The following is a 15,526-nucleotide window of genomic DNA, read 5'->3' on the forward strand; positions in this document are numbered from 1 at the left end:
ATTTACTAACATTACTAAGAATCAAATCAAGCAGATGGTTATATTACAAAATGTATTTATTGTTGTGTTTTGAAGAACCACAATTGGATGATCTGCCAAGAATGTTTCAGGTAGAGTTTGATACCTGAACTCCCATGGATGTAAAATCTACATTTGCTATTGTTCTCTTATGTACCTGCAACTTTAGATATTTCAAAGTTTATATAACATGATGACCTTGTGCAAGAGGAAAACTACTATAGGCTTCGATGAGCACTTTCTTTCATTTTTTAACACAATGACTCTCCCACTGAGGTTAGGTGACCCAGAAAAGAAGAAACAGTTTCACCATCACTCATGTCCTGCTAACCGGTTTCCCTGAATCCCTTCATAAATGTTACTACTGTTATATCTGTAAATCTCTCTTAATGGCTGTTGAGATGCTCATCATTGCAGCCCAGTTGCAGACCATTCTTACATACACAGTACATTTAAACTTCATATTTTTTTTAAGAAGCTTCTAGCCCTGGTATGTCCAGTTCAGCAAGGTTAGTGTGTACCACTTTTATTTCCCAATAATGTCTATCATATACATACATAAAAGAAAGCAACTTACATGCATCACAAAGGTACCACACAGTCATGACTGAATGCTGTAAAGTTTACATAAATACTCAAACTATCTGACATCAAGTACTCTATAAAAGTTCATTATAGTTTTAGTTATACATATACAGTACTCTACCACTTGACATTATAATGTATTACAGCAAGTGTCCACCGCAACATTTCCTTGAACATACAGCATTAATGTAAATTCACATATTTTTCAGTTCAGTCTGCATGTTAAAAAGAAGTGGCAGATACACAATCACTGTTACACTAGCACAGACGACATCTCTAATGAGCTCAGCAGAAGACACACAGGAAGCTCTTTCTGATAGTACTGTACATTACCACTCTTATCTCTATAATGTCCAGCTTACACAAATTATGATCCAGTGTAGATTTACATTTTATTAGTTTTGTAGATAAAAATGTTATTCAGATTATCCCAGAAGGGTTAGTAACCCAGGATAACCCAATATAGCCAATCAGTGTGTCTTATTTCTACTCAATTTCCTTTTTAGGTCCTTGCTCCAGGATGCAACACTCATCGGTCTAGTCAACTCTAGATACAAGGTATGTATTTAATGTTTGTTAACAGGGGCAACAGATGTCCCCTTGGTAGCAAGCCAAGAATGCTAACCAATGTGCTCCAAGGCATAGTGTTCATTTTGCTTGAAAGAGGAAAATAATTGCAAAGTTTCCATGCAGCAATAATACAGTATTCCCTACATAGAAGAAATGTAAACGTAAATTTTGCAACACACACACCAAACAAAATTTGTGTAACAACAGTTCCAACATCATTTATAATATAAAGAGATTACAAGTACAGTTAACCCTCTAATTAAAAGAATAATAGGGGAAAGGGTGTACGATATAGCTGATTGTCAGATTATGAAATTAATTTTTCATGATCGTCTGGATGGCTTCTGAACAAGAAAACTTGGTCAGCTGGTTCAGACAAGAACTAGATGCTAGGAATATGGGTATTGTAACCTGTAATACTACAGTACAGTACTGTACTTTACTGAACGACACGTGTATGCATGAGTGAACACAAAAAAATTGGTGGGGGGAGGCCTATGGTTCAGGGAACAATAACAACAGACCCATCCTGGAGATGGCTGCTCTGGCCCATACTGGACAAACATCAGAGTCAATGGACGTCAGAAAACCAGACACTATCACTATGGAAAAAATCTAGAATATTGGACTGTTTTTCATTTTGCCCAATGATTCCAGTGTTTCTAAAGCCAATTTTTTTTGTCTGAATTTCCCAAAATCCATTAATGAGAGGTCTCGATGGAAATAAATGGTATAAAATACCGACACAATGGCAATATAAACACAAATGCAGTATAATGTGATCCTTTATTGACTACGTTTCGCCCACACAGTGGGCTTTTTCAAGTCACAAACAGAACTGTTTGTGACTTGAAAAAGCCCACTGTGTGGGCGAAACGTAGTCAATAAAGGATCACATTATACTGCATTTGTGTTTATATTGCCAATGAGAGGTCTCACTGCATTCATGCACTGAGAGTATAATCTGTGGTAGCTGCAGGAACATTTACAAAAGTAAGAGATTTACTATTGCTATTCCTTTATAGACTGAGTGCCAGGTGCATGATGTGAAACTCATTTTTACAGAAAACCTTCAATTTAATGGACTTTGGAAATATGTACCTCACACCAGATACAGATACAGATACTAATGCCGGAAAAAAAATCCCCCCCCAGTACCAACAATACCACCAGTCCGATAACATTCTTCTTTGCAAATATACAGGGTCTAAAGCCAGCAACAAACAACAAAATACCTTTCATCCGTGGACTGCTTGCAGAGGCAAAGGCAATGTTCGCGGCTTTCACTGAGACCCACATAAAGGATCACTTGGACAACGAAATATGGATCCCAGGTTACAACCTATACAGATGTGACAGAGTGAACAGGCAAAAGGGGGGGGTTGGCCTGTACATTGCAGAGTCACTTGTTTGCACAGAACTGCTAAATGCCTCAAATGATGTAGTGGAAGTTTTAGCAGTAAAGGTCGAGAACCAAAACCTAGTCATTGTGATAGTCTACAAGCCTCCGGATGCAACATCCCAGCAATTCCAGGAACAGCTGTTAAAAATTGACCACTGTCTGGAAAACCTTCCAGCTCCTGCACCCAACATCTTGCTCCTGGGGGATTTCAACTTAAGGCACCTAAAATGGAGGAATATAGCAAATAATATTGTTGCAGTAATAACACCAGGAGGCAGCTCTGATGAAAACTCACACTCACGCGAGCTTTTAAATCTCTGCACAAAATTCAATTTAAACCAGCAAATAATAGAGCCTACTAGACTGGAGAATACACTAGACCTCATCTTCACTAACAATGATGATCTGATAAGAAATATCACCATATCAAAAACAATATACTCAGATCACAACATAATTGAGGTTCAGTCATGTATGCGCGGAGCCCCAGACCGACATAATGAGATTAGTCACGAGGGAGCATTCACCAAATTCAACTTCAATAACAAAAACATAAAGTGGGACCAAGTAAACCAAGTCCTAACCGATATAAGCTGGGAAGATATACTAAGCAACACAGACCCCAACTTATGCCTAGAACAGATTAACTCGGTAGCACTCGATGTATGCACAAGGCTTATTCCTCTAAGAAAAAGGAGGAGTAGATGTAAAACAGAAAGAGACAGGCGCTCCCTTTACAGGCGACGGAAAAGAATAACAGAGCGGCTAAAAGAGGTCAATATATCTGAAATGCGTAGGGAGACACTGGTCAGAGAAATAGCAAGCATCGAACTTAAGCTAAAAGAATCCTTTAGGAGTCAGGAATCGCGGGAAGAACTAAAAGCCATAAATGAAATCGAAAGAAACCCAAAGTATTTCTTCTCCTATGCCAAATCAAAATCGAGAACAACGTCCAGTATTAGGCCCCTACTTAAACAAGATGGGTCCTACACAGATGACAACAAGGAAATGAGTGAGCTACTCAAGTCCCAATATGACTCAGTTTTTAGCAAGCCGCTAACCAGACTGAGAGTCGAAGATCAAAATGAATTTTTTATGAGAGAGCCACAAAATTTGATTAACACAAGCCTATCCGATGTTATCCTGACGCCAAATGACTTCGAACAGGCGATAAATGACATGCCCATGCACTCTGCCCCAGGGCCAGACTCATGGAACTCTGTGTTCATCAAGAACTGCAAGAAGCCCCTATCACGAGCCTTTTCCATCCTATGGAGAGGGAGCATGGACACGGGGGTCGTCCCACAGTTACTAAAAACAACAGACATAGCCCCACTCCACAAAGGGGGCAGTAAAGCAACAGCAAAGAACTACAGACCAATAGCACTAACATCCCATATCATAAAAATCTTTGAAAGGGTCCTAAGAAGCAAGATCACCACGCATCTAGAAACCCATCAGTTACACAACCCAGGGCAACATGGGTTTAGAACAGGTCGCTCCTGTCTGTCTCAACTATTGGACCACTACGACAAGGTCCTAAATGCACTAGAAGACAAAAAGAATGCAGATGTAATATATACAGACTTTGCAAAAGCCTTCGACAAGTGTGACCATGGCGTAATAGCGCACAAAATGCGTGCTAAAGGAATAACAGGAAAAGTCGGTCGATGGATCTATAATTTCCTCACTAACAGAACACAGAGAGTAGTCGTCAACAGAGTAAAGTCCGAGGCAGCTACGGTGAAAAGCTCTGTTCCACAAGGCACAGTACTCGCTCCCATCTTGTTCCTCATCCTTATATCCGACATAGACAAGGATGTCAGCCACAGCACCGTGTCTTCCTTTGCAGATGACACCCGAATCTGCATGACAGTGTCTTCCATTTCAGACACTGCAAAGCTCCAGGCAGACATCAACCAAATCTTTCAGTGGGCTGCAGAAAACAATATGAAGTTCAACGATGAGAAATTTCAATTACTCAGATATGGTAAACATGAGGAAATTAAATCTTCATCAGAGTACAAAACAAATTCTGGCCACAAAATAGAGCGAAACACCAACGTCAAAGACCTGGGAGTGATCATGTCGGAGGATCTCACCTTCAAGGACCATAACATTGTATCAATCGCATCTGCTAGAAAAATGACAGGATGGATAATGAGAACCTTCAAAACTAGGGAGGCCAAGCCCATGATGACACTCTTCAGATCACTTGTTCTATCTAGGCTGGAATATTGCTGCACACTAACAGCACCTTTCAAGGCAGGTGAAATTGCCGACCTAGAAAATGTACAGAGAACTTTCGCGGCGCGCATAACGGAGATAAAACACCTCAATTATTGGGAGCGCTTGAGGTTCCTAAACCTGTATTCCCTGGAACGCAGGAGGGAGAGATACATGATTATATACACCTGGAAAATCCTAGAGGGACTAGTACCGAACTTGCACACGAAAATCACCCACTACGAAAGCAAAAGACTTGGCAGACGATGCACCATCCCCCCAATGAAAAGCAGGGGTGTCACTAGCACGTTAAGAGACCATACAATAAGTGTCAGGGGCCCGAGACTGTTCAACTGCCTCCCAGCACACATAAGGGGGATTACCAACAGACCCCTGGCAGTCTTCAAGCTGGCACTGGACAAGCACCTAAAGTCAGTTCCGGATCAGCCGGGCTGTGGCTCGTATGTTGGTTTGCGTGCAGCCAGCAGCAACAGCCTGGTTGATCAGGCTCTGATCCACCAGGAGGCCTGGTCTCAGACCGGGCCGCGGGGGCGTTGACCCCCGGAACTCTCTCCAGGTAAACTCCAGGTAATTACAATAATAATAATGAATTTATTATAATAAATAATAATAATCTAATTAACCCCTTCAGGGTCCAAGGCCCAAATCTGAAGTGGTGCCCCAGTGTCCAAGAATTTTCAAAAAAAAAATTTGTTATTTTTTCTTGTGAAATGGTAGAGAATCTTTTTGTGAAGGTAATAAAACAAAAAGTACAAAATTTGATGGAAAATTGACGAAATTATGCTCTCGCGAATTTTGATGTGTCAGCAATATTTACGAATCGGCGATTTTGCCGACTTTGACTCCCATTTTAGGCCAATTACATTATTCCAGTCAACCAAATTCTTAGCTATTTCACTAGTATTACTTCTATTCTATCGATTGAGCACAAGAAATCGCCAAGTCAACTGTTTCAACTACAAATTAAAGTGATCAGAAATTGTTAATTTGGCCAATTTTACACAAGTTCAAAATATTCCAATTTCAAAATAGGGTCCAGAATAAACAATGTAGGTATTCCTGGAACTAAACTAACATTTCCTCTGTTCATTAGTTACGTTTTGAGGCTTTACAAATAAATTCCATTTTGATTTTTTATTCACATAATGAATTTTTATTCACACCAAAAAACAGAGGATTTACTGTTATGCAATACTGTAATAATTGTATAAATATCATCACCATATTTGTGAATGCATATTAGACCCACCAGCTGATGTGTATTAGACGTGTGAGGTCGTTTGTTTATTCTTGAATATCGGCAAAAATTTAACATTTCTGCTACTTTGAGTTCAGTTTCAAGCCATTTCCAGTGCTAAAACCAATCAAAATCATCTTTATTTCTGTAATATGTCTTCCATTCTATCAAATGAGACCAAGAAATCGCAAATACAACTATAAAAAACATACAAAAAAACACTGCAAAGTCGCTGTTTTAATCGAAAAATCATGATTTCAGTTTTTTTCTCATTATACACAGCGTGCTGCAGGATCTGTTTTATGTGGTGCACACATACCACATAGATGTATTCTCTCATATCTAGGCCCAAATGTACCACTCACAGTTTATCAGAGTGAGCTGAGCTCATGACGTAGATCTACGGTTTGGACCCTGAACTTAAAGTCGTAGATCTACGGGACGGACCCTCAAAGGGTTAAACAAATATAACTGGAATCACTAATGTGTCAAGCTTCCTAGAAGCTTTGTGGATATGTATAGATAAATGAATCATTTTAATACTGTACGTGCTGTAATATTCCTGGTATATCTGGAGTATACCTGTAGGGCATTCCGGGGATCAGCACCCCGTGGCTCGGTCCACGGCCAGGTCTCATGGTGTATCGGGGCCTGATCAACCAGGCTGTTACTGCTGACCACACATAAACCAACATACGAGCCACAGCCCGGCAAGTCGGGTACTGACTTTAGGTGCCTGTCCAGTGCCTTCTTGAAGACAGCCAGGGGTCTACTGGTAATCCCCCCTTATATATGATGGAAGGCAGTTGAACAGTCTTGGGCCCCTGACACTTACTGATGCTTCTCTATGTACTCCTGGTGCTCCTGATTTTCACTGAGGGGATGCTGCATCTCCTGCCAAGTCTTTTGCTTTTGTAAGGAGTGATTGTCATGTGCAGATTTGGGACTAGTCCCTCTAAGATTTTCCAAGTGTATATTATCATGTATCTTTCTCGCCTGCATTCCCACGAGTACAAATCAAGGGGTTTCAACTGTTCCCAGTAATTTAGGTGCTTTATCATACTTATACGTGCCGTGAAAGCTCTCTGTATGTTCTCAAGGTCTGCAATGTCACCTGCCTTGAAAAGGGCCATTAGTATACAGTGGACCCCCGGTTCGCAATGCTATCGGTATCCGATAAATCCGGTAACCGATGCATTATATCGCAGAAAATTTGCCTCGCTTCCCGATACAAAACCCGGTATGCGATGTGGTTTGTACGAGACGTGTCCATGTGTGGCCTGAACTGTCCCGTGTGTGCCAGTGTTTACAAGCCAGCCAGTGTGCGCGCATCTAAGGATACATTCGGTACATTCCTTATTATCCATATTATCACTGTTTTTGGTTCCTGTTTTTGCAAAATAAGTCACCATGGGCCCCAAGAAAGTTCCCAGTGCCAACCCTTCGAGACCAAGGGTGCTAATGACTGTTGAAATGAAGAAAGAGATAATTGCAAAGTACGAAAGTGGAGTGCGTGTGTCGGAGCTGGTCAGGTTGTATAGTAAACCCCAATCAACCATCTCTACTATAGTGAGCAAGAAAACGGCAATCAAGGAAGCTGTTCTTGCAAAAGGTGCAACTGTGATTACGAAACAGTGACCGCAAGTAGTAGAAAATGTTGAGAGACTGTTATTGGTGTGGATAAATGAAAAACAGATAGCAGGAGATAGCATCTCTCAAGCAATCATTTGTGAAAAAGCTAGGCAGTTGCATGACAATTTGGTAAAAAAATTGCCTGCAACTAGTGGTGATGTGAGTGAATTTAAGGCCAGCAAAGGTTGGTTTGAAAGATTTAAGAATCGTAGTGGCATACATAGTGTGATTAGGCATGGTGAGGCTGCCAGTTATGTTGTGCGACAGAGGGCCAGTGACTGTCAACCTGGTCCTAGTGGCATTAAAAGAATAAGGGAAGTAACCCCAGAAAAGGACTTGCTACCTCAAGTCCTAATGGAGGGGGATTCCCCTTCTAAATGCTAACACCATCCACACACTCCCCTCCTCCCATCCCATCAATCATCACCAGATCTTCATTAAAGGTAAGTGTCAATTATTCTTTCATTATTTATTGTTATTTATTGTCATTGTTGTTATTGTAATTACTATTCTATTGCATTAAACTTAATATTTCATGTGGTGAAAGTTTTTTTTTTTCATACTTTTGGGTGTCTTGCACGGATTAATTTGATTTCCATTATTTCTTATGGGGAAAATTTATTCACTTTCTGATATTTTTGGTTTACGACGAGCTCTCAGGAACGGATTAGTATCGCGAACCGGGGGTCCACTGTACAGCAATATTCCAGCCTAGAGAGAGCGCAAAGCGATTTGAAGAGAATCATCATGGGCTGGGCATCTCCAGTTTTGAAGGTTCACATTATCCATCCTATCATTTTCCTAGCAGATGTGGTAGATACACTGTTGTGATCTTTGAAAGTGAGATTCTATAACATTATCACTCCTAGGTCCTTCGCATTAGTTTCTTGCTCTATTGTGTGGTTGGAATTTGTTTCATACTCCAATACAGTTTTAATTTCTTCAAGTTTTTCATAGCGGAGTCATTGAAATTTGTCTTCATTGAACTTCATGTTGTTTTCTGCAGTCCATTTACAGATTTGGTTGGTGTCCGCTTGGAGATCTGCAGTGTCTTCAATGAATGACACTGTCATGCAAATTTAGGTGTCATCCACAAAGGAGGACACAGTACTATGGCTTACATCTCTATGTCAGATATGAGGATGAGGAAAAGGATGGGAGCAAGTACTGTGCCTTTTGGAACAGAGCTTTTCACTGTAGCCACCTCCGACTTCACTCTGTTTACTATTACTCTGTTCTATTTGTTAGGAAGTTATAGATCCATCTACCAACTTTTCCTGTTATTCCTTTATCATTCTGTGTGCTATTACATCATGTTTTCACTTGTTGCAGGCTTTTGCAAGGCTGTGTATACATCTGCATTTTGTTCATCCTCCAAAGCATCCAAGACCATGTTATAGTGGTCCAGTAGTTGGGACAGGCAGGAGCAACCTGCTCTAAACCAATGTTGCCCTGGTTTGTGCAACTGATGGGTATCTAGAAGAGTGATGATCTTGCTTCTTAGAACCCTTTCAAAGATTTTTATGTATTAATTAGGTAGAATTATTGACAATGTCAGTAAGAAGACACAAATGCAACTAATGTGACGTTTTATTGTGGCAACATTTCGCTCTCCAGGAGCTCTGTCAAGCCACTACTTTGCCGGCTTGACAAAGTTCCTGGAGAGTGTAACATTGTCACAGCTGCACTTGTGTCCTTTTACCTAACAAAGATTTTTATAATGTGGGACATTAGTGCTATCAGTCTGTAATTCTTTGCAACCACTGTTGCAATCTGTTATTTTTTAGTGGCTTTGGGATGACCCCTTGTGTCCATGCTCCCTCTCCTCAAGGCACATGAAAGGGTCTTCTTGCAGTTCTTGATGAACAGAGTTCCACGACTCTGGGCCTGGGGCAAAGTGCATGAGCATATCATTTATTGCTTTTTCAAAGTCTTTTGGTGTTATGATAATATCAGGAATTTTTTAATTAACCAAATTTTCAGTCTGATTAACGGCTCACTAAATGCTGTGTCATACAGGGACTTCAGTATCTCCCTCATTTCACTCACTCATTCAGTGTTAATATCAAAACTAGGCATTAAAAGTTAATTGTTAATATCCACACCATGTATCAAAAATCAAACTAATATTAAAGAACATGTGAAGTGCAGCCCCTTTAATAACTAAATCTAATTGTAGTACAGTGCTGTACTATAATATGATGTATAAGAACTGTACAATACTCGCTTGACACAAAGTATTATTAAACTTAAGGAGAAATAGAAAATTAAATATTTGTTTCATACTTAATAATTAAAAAAGAAAGCAAAATAAAGAAGAAGCATTTCAACTTAATTAACCACACAAATGTACAATACTTACAAAAAGACTTCCACATTGATGATCCTTGACGAAGATGCTCCCCCCCTCTCTCATCTGCAAATATAAATAACTTTTAGTTTATAAATGTACAGTCAGTCAGTCTCTCAGTCTCTCTCTCTCTCAGTCTCTCTCTCTCTCTCTCAGTCTCTCTCTCTCAGTCTCTCTCTCTCTCTCTCAGTCTCTCTCTCTCTCTCTCAGTCTCTCTCTCTCTCTCTCTCTCTCTCTCTCTCTGTCTCTCTCTCTCAGTCTCTCTCTCTCTCAGTCTCTCTCTCTCTCTCAGTCTCTCTCTCTCTCTCAGTCTCTCTCTCTCTCAGTCTCTCTCTCTCAGTCTCTCTCTCTCTCAGTCTCTCTCTCTCTCTCTCAGTCTCTCTCTCTCTCTCTCAGTCTCTCTCTCTCTCTCTCAGTCTCTCTCTCTCTCTCTCTCTCTCTCTCTCTCTCTCTCTCTCTCTCTCTCTCTCAGTCTCTCTCTCTCTCAGTCTCTCTCTCTCTCTCAGTCTCTCTCTCTCTCTCAGTCTCTCTCTCTCTCAGTCTCTCTCTCTCTCAGTCTCTCTCTCTCTCTCAGTCTCTCTCTCTCTCTCAGTCTCTCTCTCTCTCAGTCTCTCTCTCTCAGTCTCTCTCTCTCTCTCTCAGTCTCTCTCTCTCTCTCTCAGTCTCTCTCTCTCTCTCTCAGTCTCTCTCTCTCTCTCTCAGTCTCTCTCTCTCTCTCTCAGTCTCTCTCTCTCTCTCTCAGTCTCTCTCTCTCTCTCTCAGTCTCTCTCTCTCTCTCAGTCTCTCTCTCTCTCTCAGTCTCTCTCTTATCTTCATGACAATTTAGTAATTTATCTTTTGTACATTAACATTCAAGTGAATTACAAATTTCTTGTTGTGCAACTAGCATCACTCATCCTGAATGAATATATCAATAGAAAAAAAAAACTATGTACAGTAGATTTTTTAGATTTCTGTTGCTGAAACAGCTAATTTATTGTGCACCACATATCCATCCTGTGGACAGTAGCACAAGAGCATATGGATACACAAAAGGCCTGGGAACTAATCCTCAAAAGGGTTTACAGATGTGCATTTAGATTTATATCTACAGTTCACTTATCTGTTGCAAGCAAATTTAGAAAATTTGTTTAATATATCTGGTATCTTATTTTTAATAATAAGATATCTCGAGATATCACATAGGTTATTATACTATTTCTGTAAAAAACTATGCATCATGTGGCACTAAATTATTTATGTATTTAAGTGTTACCAGTAATTATGGAAAAATATCCTAATTTTGACAACTGTAAATAATTTATAACCATTGTAATTAGCCTATCAACAAACTTGTATAACAAATTCAATACTATAAGCAATGATCAATAACCTGTAAATAAGAAACTATAACCACTCAGCCAAAGAGCTTATAATAGGATGATTTTACAATTTAATACCAAATACCTAATCTGCACATGAAAATCACTCCTTATGAAAGTATAAGACTCAGAAGGCAGTGCAACATCCCCCCAATGAAAAGCAGGGGTGCCACGAGTACTAAGAGACAACACAATAAGTGTTGGGGGCCCAAGACTGTTCAACTGCCTTATAGCATACATAAGGGGGATTACCAATAGACCTCTGGCTGTCTTCAAGACGACACTGAACAGGCACCTAAAGCCAGTACTTGACCAGCCAGGCTGTGGTTTGTATGTCAGTTTGTGTGCAGTTAACAGTAACAGCCAGGTTGATCAGGCCCCGATCCACCATGAGGCCTGGTCACAGACCGGGTTACAGGGGCATTGACCCCCAAAGCCCTTTCCAGGTATACTCTAGGTTAGCTTTGTGGTTGTGTGGTTACAGCATTGGGCCTGCTACATGCATGGATCACAGTTCCAAGTCCCTGTCCATTCTTTCGTTAATTCATTGACGTACTTCATTACAACTTATCCTGAACATGTTAATAGTTCAATACCACTGTAATTTGCTTCAACAACAGAATGTTAGGGCCAAGTCCCTCAATTTAATATGTGCCTCTGTAATATGTTTATTTAGGTTGTATACACATTAAATTTTTACAGTCATCTTAAGGGCACACAGTTATGGGAACACAGATAAAGTACATCACATAAAATTTAATCTTCATTTCCACTAGGGTTCTTATTTCTTATTTCATGCTGATTTAACCCAAGGAAACTTTTAAGTTCTTTACACCAGTTTAGATTTTTACAACTGTCTTATAGAGTAACATCTGTTTAAATTAACCCATGATAACACAATAAACTTCAAGATGGTCACTTATTTCTCTGAGTCCTTGTGAAGGTAGAAGTTACAGCAGACCCTCGAGTTTCATAAAACGCGCGCTTCGTAAATTTCACTATTCAACAACTTTTCTCGTCAAAACATAGCCTCGCGGTTCATAATTTGCCTTGCCATTCGTCATCATCCAGAACGCATATGAGCGGCCTCCCATCATCCGTGCCATACAAAAGCACCCCACACACCATTTCCAGTCAGTGGCGCATTGTTTATTGGCGAGTGACCATCACCCCACGCGTTCATATGATACATTTCGTAATATTCCATTCTTTGTTGTGCTTGCAACTGCTAAATAAGCCACCATGGGCCCAATGAAAGCTTCTAGTGCCAGCCCTTTGGTAAAGAATGTGAGAAATGCGATAAAATTCAAGAAAGAAATCAATGCAAAATATGAAAGTGGCATGCGTGTGGCCCATCCTGCCAGGATGTATGGGCAGCCCCATATAGCATCACTTCCACTGTGGCAAAGAAAAAGAAAATCAAGGCAGCTTTTGTTGTGAAAGGGGTAGATATGCTCTCAAAAAAAGTTTGCAAATACTCAAAGATGTTGAGAATTTGTTGTTGGTGTGGATCAACCAAAAACAGTTAGCAGGAGATAGTGTTATGCAGTCGATAATTTGTGAAAAGGCAAGGCAGTGGCATGCCGATCTCAAAGAAAATGCCTGGAACAAGTGCTGATGTTAGTGAATTTAAGGCCAGCAAAGGCTGGTTTGAGAGATTTAAGAAGCATAATGGCATACACAGTGTGGTAAGGCATGGCAACGCTGCAAGTTCTGACAAATGTGCAGCTGAAAAATTTGTGCAGGAATTCAAGGACTATATAGAGGCCTATCCTGGAAGAAAATGCCATAAGAGGACCTACATCACGCAGGAGGAAATGGCACTGCCAGGACACAAGCCTATGAAAGACAGGCTAACTCTCATGTTCTGTGGTAATGCTAGTGGGGATTTCAACGTGAAGTCTTTACTGGAAAATAAATTGCCACTCAAGTGCCTCCTGGTAATGGACAATGCTCCTGCTCATCCTCCAGACTTGGATGACCAAATGGTGGAGGAGTTTAGTTTCATCACAGTGAAGTTCTTGCCCCCTAATACCACTCCTTTCATCCAGTCCATGGACCAGCAGATCATTTCAAACTTCAAAAAACTCTACACCAAAACAATGTTTCAAAGGTGCTTTGATGTGACCTCAGACACTCAATTGACCCTAAGATAGTTCTGGAAAGATCACTTCAATATCCTCTATTGCATAGGCCTTATAGATAAGGCTTAGCAGGGAGTGACTTCCAGGTCTTTGAACTCTGCTTGGAGAAAATTGTGGCCAGATTGTGTCCTCAACAAAGATTTCGAAGGGTTTGAAACTGACTGTGACAACCCTATGCCAGTTGTGGAAGCTATTGTGGCATTGGGGAATTCCATGGGGTTGGATGTGGGTGGCCAGGATGTGGAAGAGTTGGTGGAGGACCACAGTGAAGAGTAAACCACTGAAGAGTTGCAAGACCTTTATCTGCAACAGCAACAGACCACAGCTCAGGAAATTGCTTCAGAGGAGGAGGGGGAAGAGATGGAAGAAGGTGCCTTCTTCAAAGATAAAGGACATTTGTGCAAAGTGGAATGAGGTGCAAATGTTTGTGGAACATTACCCTGACAAAGCTGTTGCAAGCCGTGTTGATAACATGTATAGTGACAATGTCTTGTCCCATATTAGGCAAATTTTAAAGAGACACCAGAAACAGAGCTCTCTGAAACAATTTTTTGAGCAACAGGGGTCCAATGACTCTCAAGCTGCTCCTAGTGGCATTAAAAAAACAAAGAAGGGAAGTAACCCCGGATAAGGACTTGGTACCTAAAGTCTTTCTGGAAGGGGATTCCCCTTCCAGACAATAGTGTAACTTCTCCATCCTCTCCCCTCCTCGTGTCTTCCACACACCAACAAGTCTTCAATAAAGGTAAGTGTGATGTTATTGTTTTATACTTGATGTCTCATTGTTTTCTGTATGTAAATCTATATTTAATATAAAAAAATATTTTTTTTTTAATACTTTTAGGTGTCTGGAACGGATTAATTGGATTTACGTTATTTCTTATCGGGAAAATGGTATCACCATTCGTAAATTTTGCCTTTCGTCAGACTCTCTGGAACGGATTAATTACAAAACTCGAGGGTCCATGGTATATCAATACCAGCAATGTGGATGAAAGGACACAGGTGACCTTAGTCTCTCCAAACAATACAGGATGACCTGATGCCTTCACCTATTAGGGCAGTGGTATTCATTGCGCGGCTCGCGAGCCGCTATTAATAACAAGATATGCAGGCTAATATTACCATGTCTAATTTTTCTCATTTACTATATTGCACTAGCAGCTCAGTACTACTTAATTTAGTTGAGTTACGCTAACTTGCAGTAGCTGCGGCTCTCTCAACCAATGTGTTTAACCGAAGTGGCTCTCTTGCAAAAATTAGTGAATAACACTGTATTAGGGCCACAAAAAGCTTTCATACCTAGAATTTTTCAGAGTAAACAGTGCTTTTTCTTTTATTTTTATTAACACATCAGCTGATTCCCACCAAGGCAGGGTGACCCAAAAAAGGAAAACTTTCATCATCATTCACTCTATCACTGTCTTGCCATAGGTGTGCTTACACGTGTGCTTAACTATTTACATATACAGTGGTCCCTCGTTGTTCGTAATTAATCCGTTCCTGGAGCCGTTACTATAAACGAAATTTACGATTTACGAATCAATTTTCCCCATAAGAAATAATGTAAATACAATTAATCCGTTCCTGACACCCAGAAGTATTAAAACAAAAATTTTTTTAACATGAAATATGCATGTAGTACATAAACAATACAATGGGAAATGATGAATGAAACATTAACAGCATAACACTTACCTTTATTGGAGATTCTTCTTAGTGTATGGGAGACTGGAGGAGGAGAGAGAGTGGATTGTTTATAGTTTGGAAGGGGAATCCCCTTCCATCAACACCTCAGGTACCATTTGCTTTTCTGGGGTTGCTTCTCTTCTCTGTTTCTTAATGCCACTAGGACCACCTTGAGAGTCACTGGAGTCCTGTCTCACAAAATAACTGTGGAGAGAGCTCTGTTTCTGGCGTCTCTTTAACACTTCCCTAAAATGGCCCAAGACTTTGTCACTGTACATGTTGCCAACCTGG

The 15,526-nt window shown here is 40.4% G+C and overlaps 1 protein-coding gene across 2 annotated transcripts in view; it reads right to left on the reverse strand.

Annotated features, from left to right (window-relative positions):
• LOC128698618 (N-chimaerin) overlaps positions 1-15,526 on the reverse strand; it is a 98,626-nt gene that overhangs the window by 75,393 nt on the left and 7,707 nt on the right. The window contains exon 2 of one of the 2 annotated variants that reach the window (XM_053790961.2): positions 10,054-10,107. In XM_053790961.2, coding sequence (XP_053646936.1) covers positions 10,054-10,107 — 54 coding nt within the window. Of the gene's footprint in view, positions 1-595; positions 997-10,053; positions 10,108-15,526 lie in introns of those variants that run through there. The other variant, XM_053790962.2, reaches the window with a different exon arrangement.

The sequence above is a fragment of the Cherax quadricarinatus genome, chromosome 8, assembly GCF_038502225.1.
Source record: "Cherax quadricarinatus isolate ZL_2023a chromosome 8, ASM3850222v1, whole genome shotgun sequence".
In the NCBI taxonomy this organism is placed as follows: Eukaryota; Metazoa; Arthropoda; class Malacostraca; order Decapoda; family Parastacidae; genus Cherax; species Cherax quadricarinatus.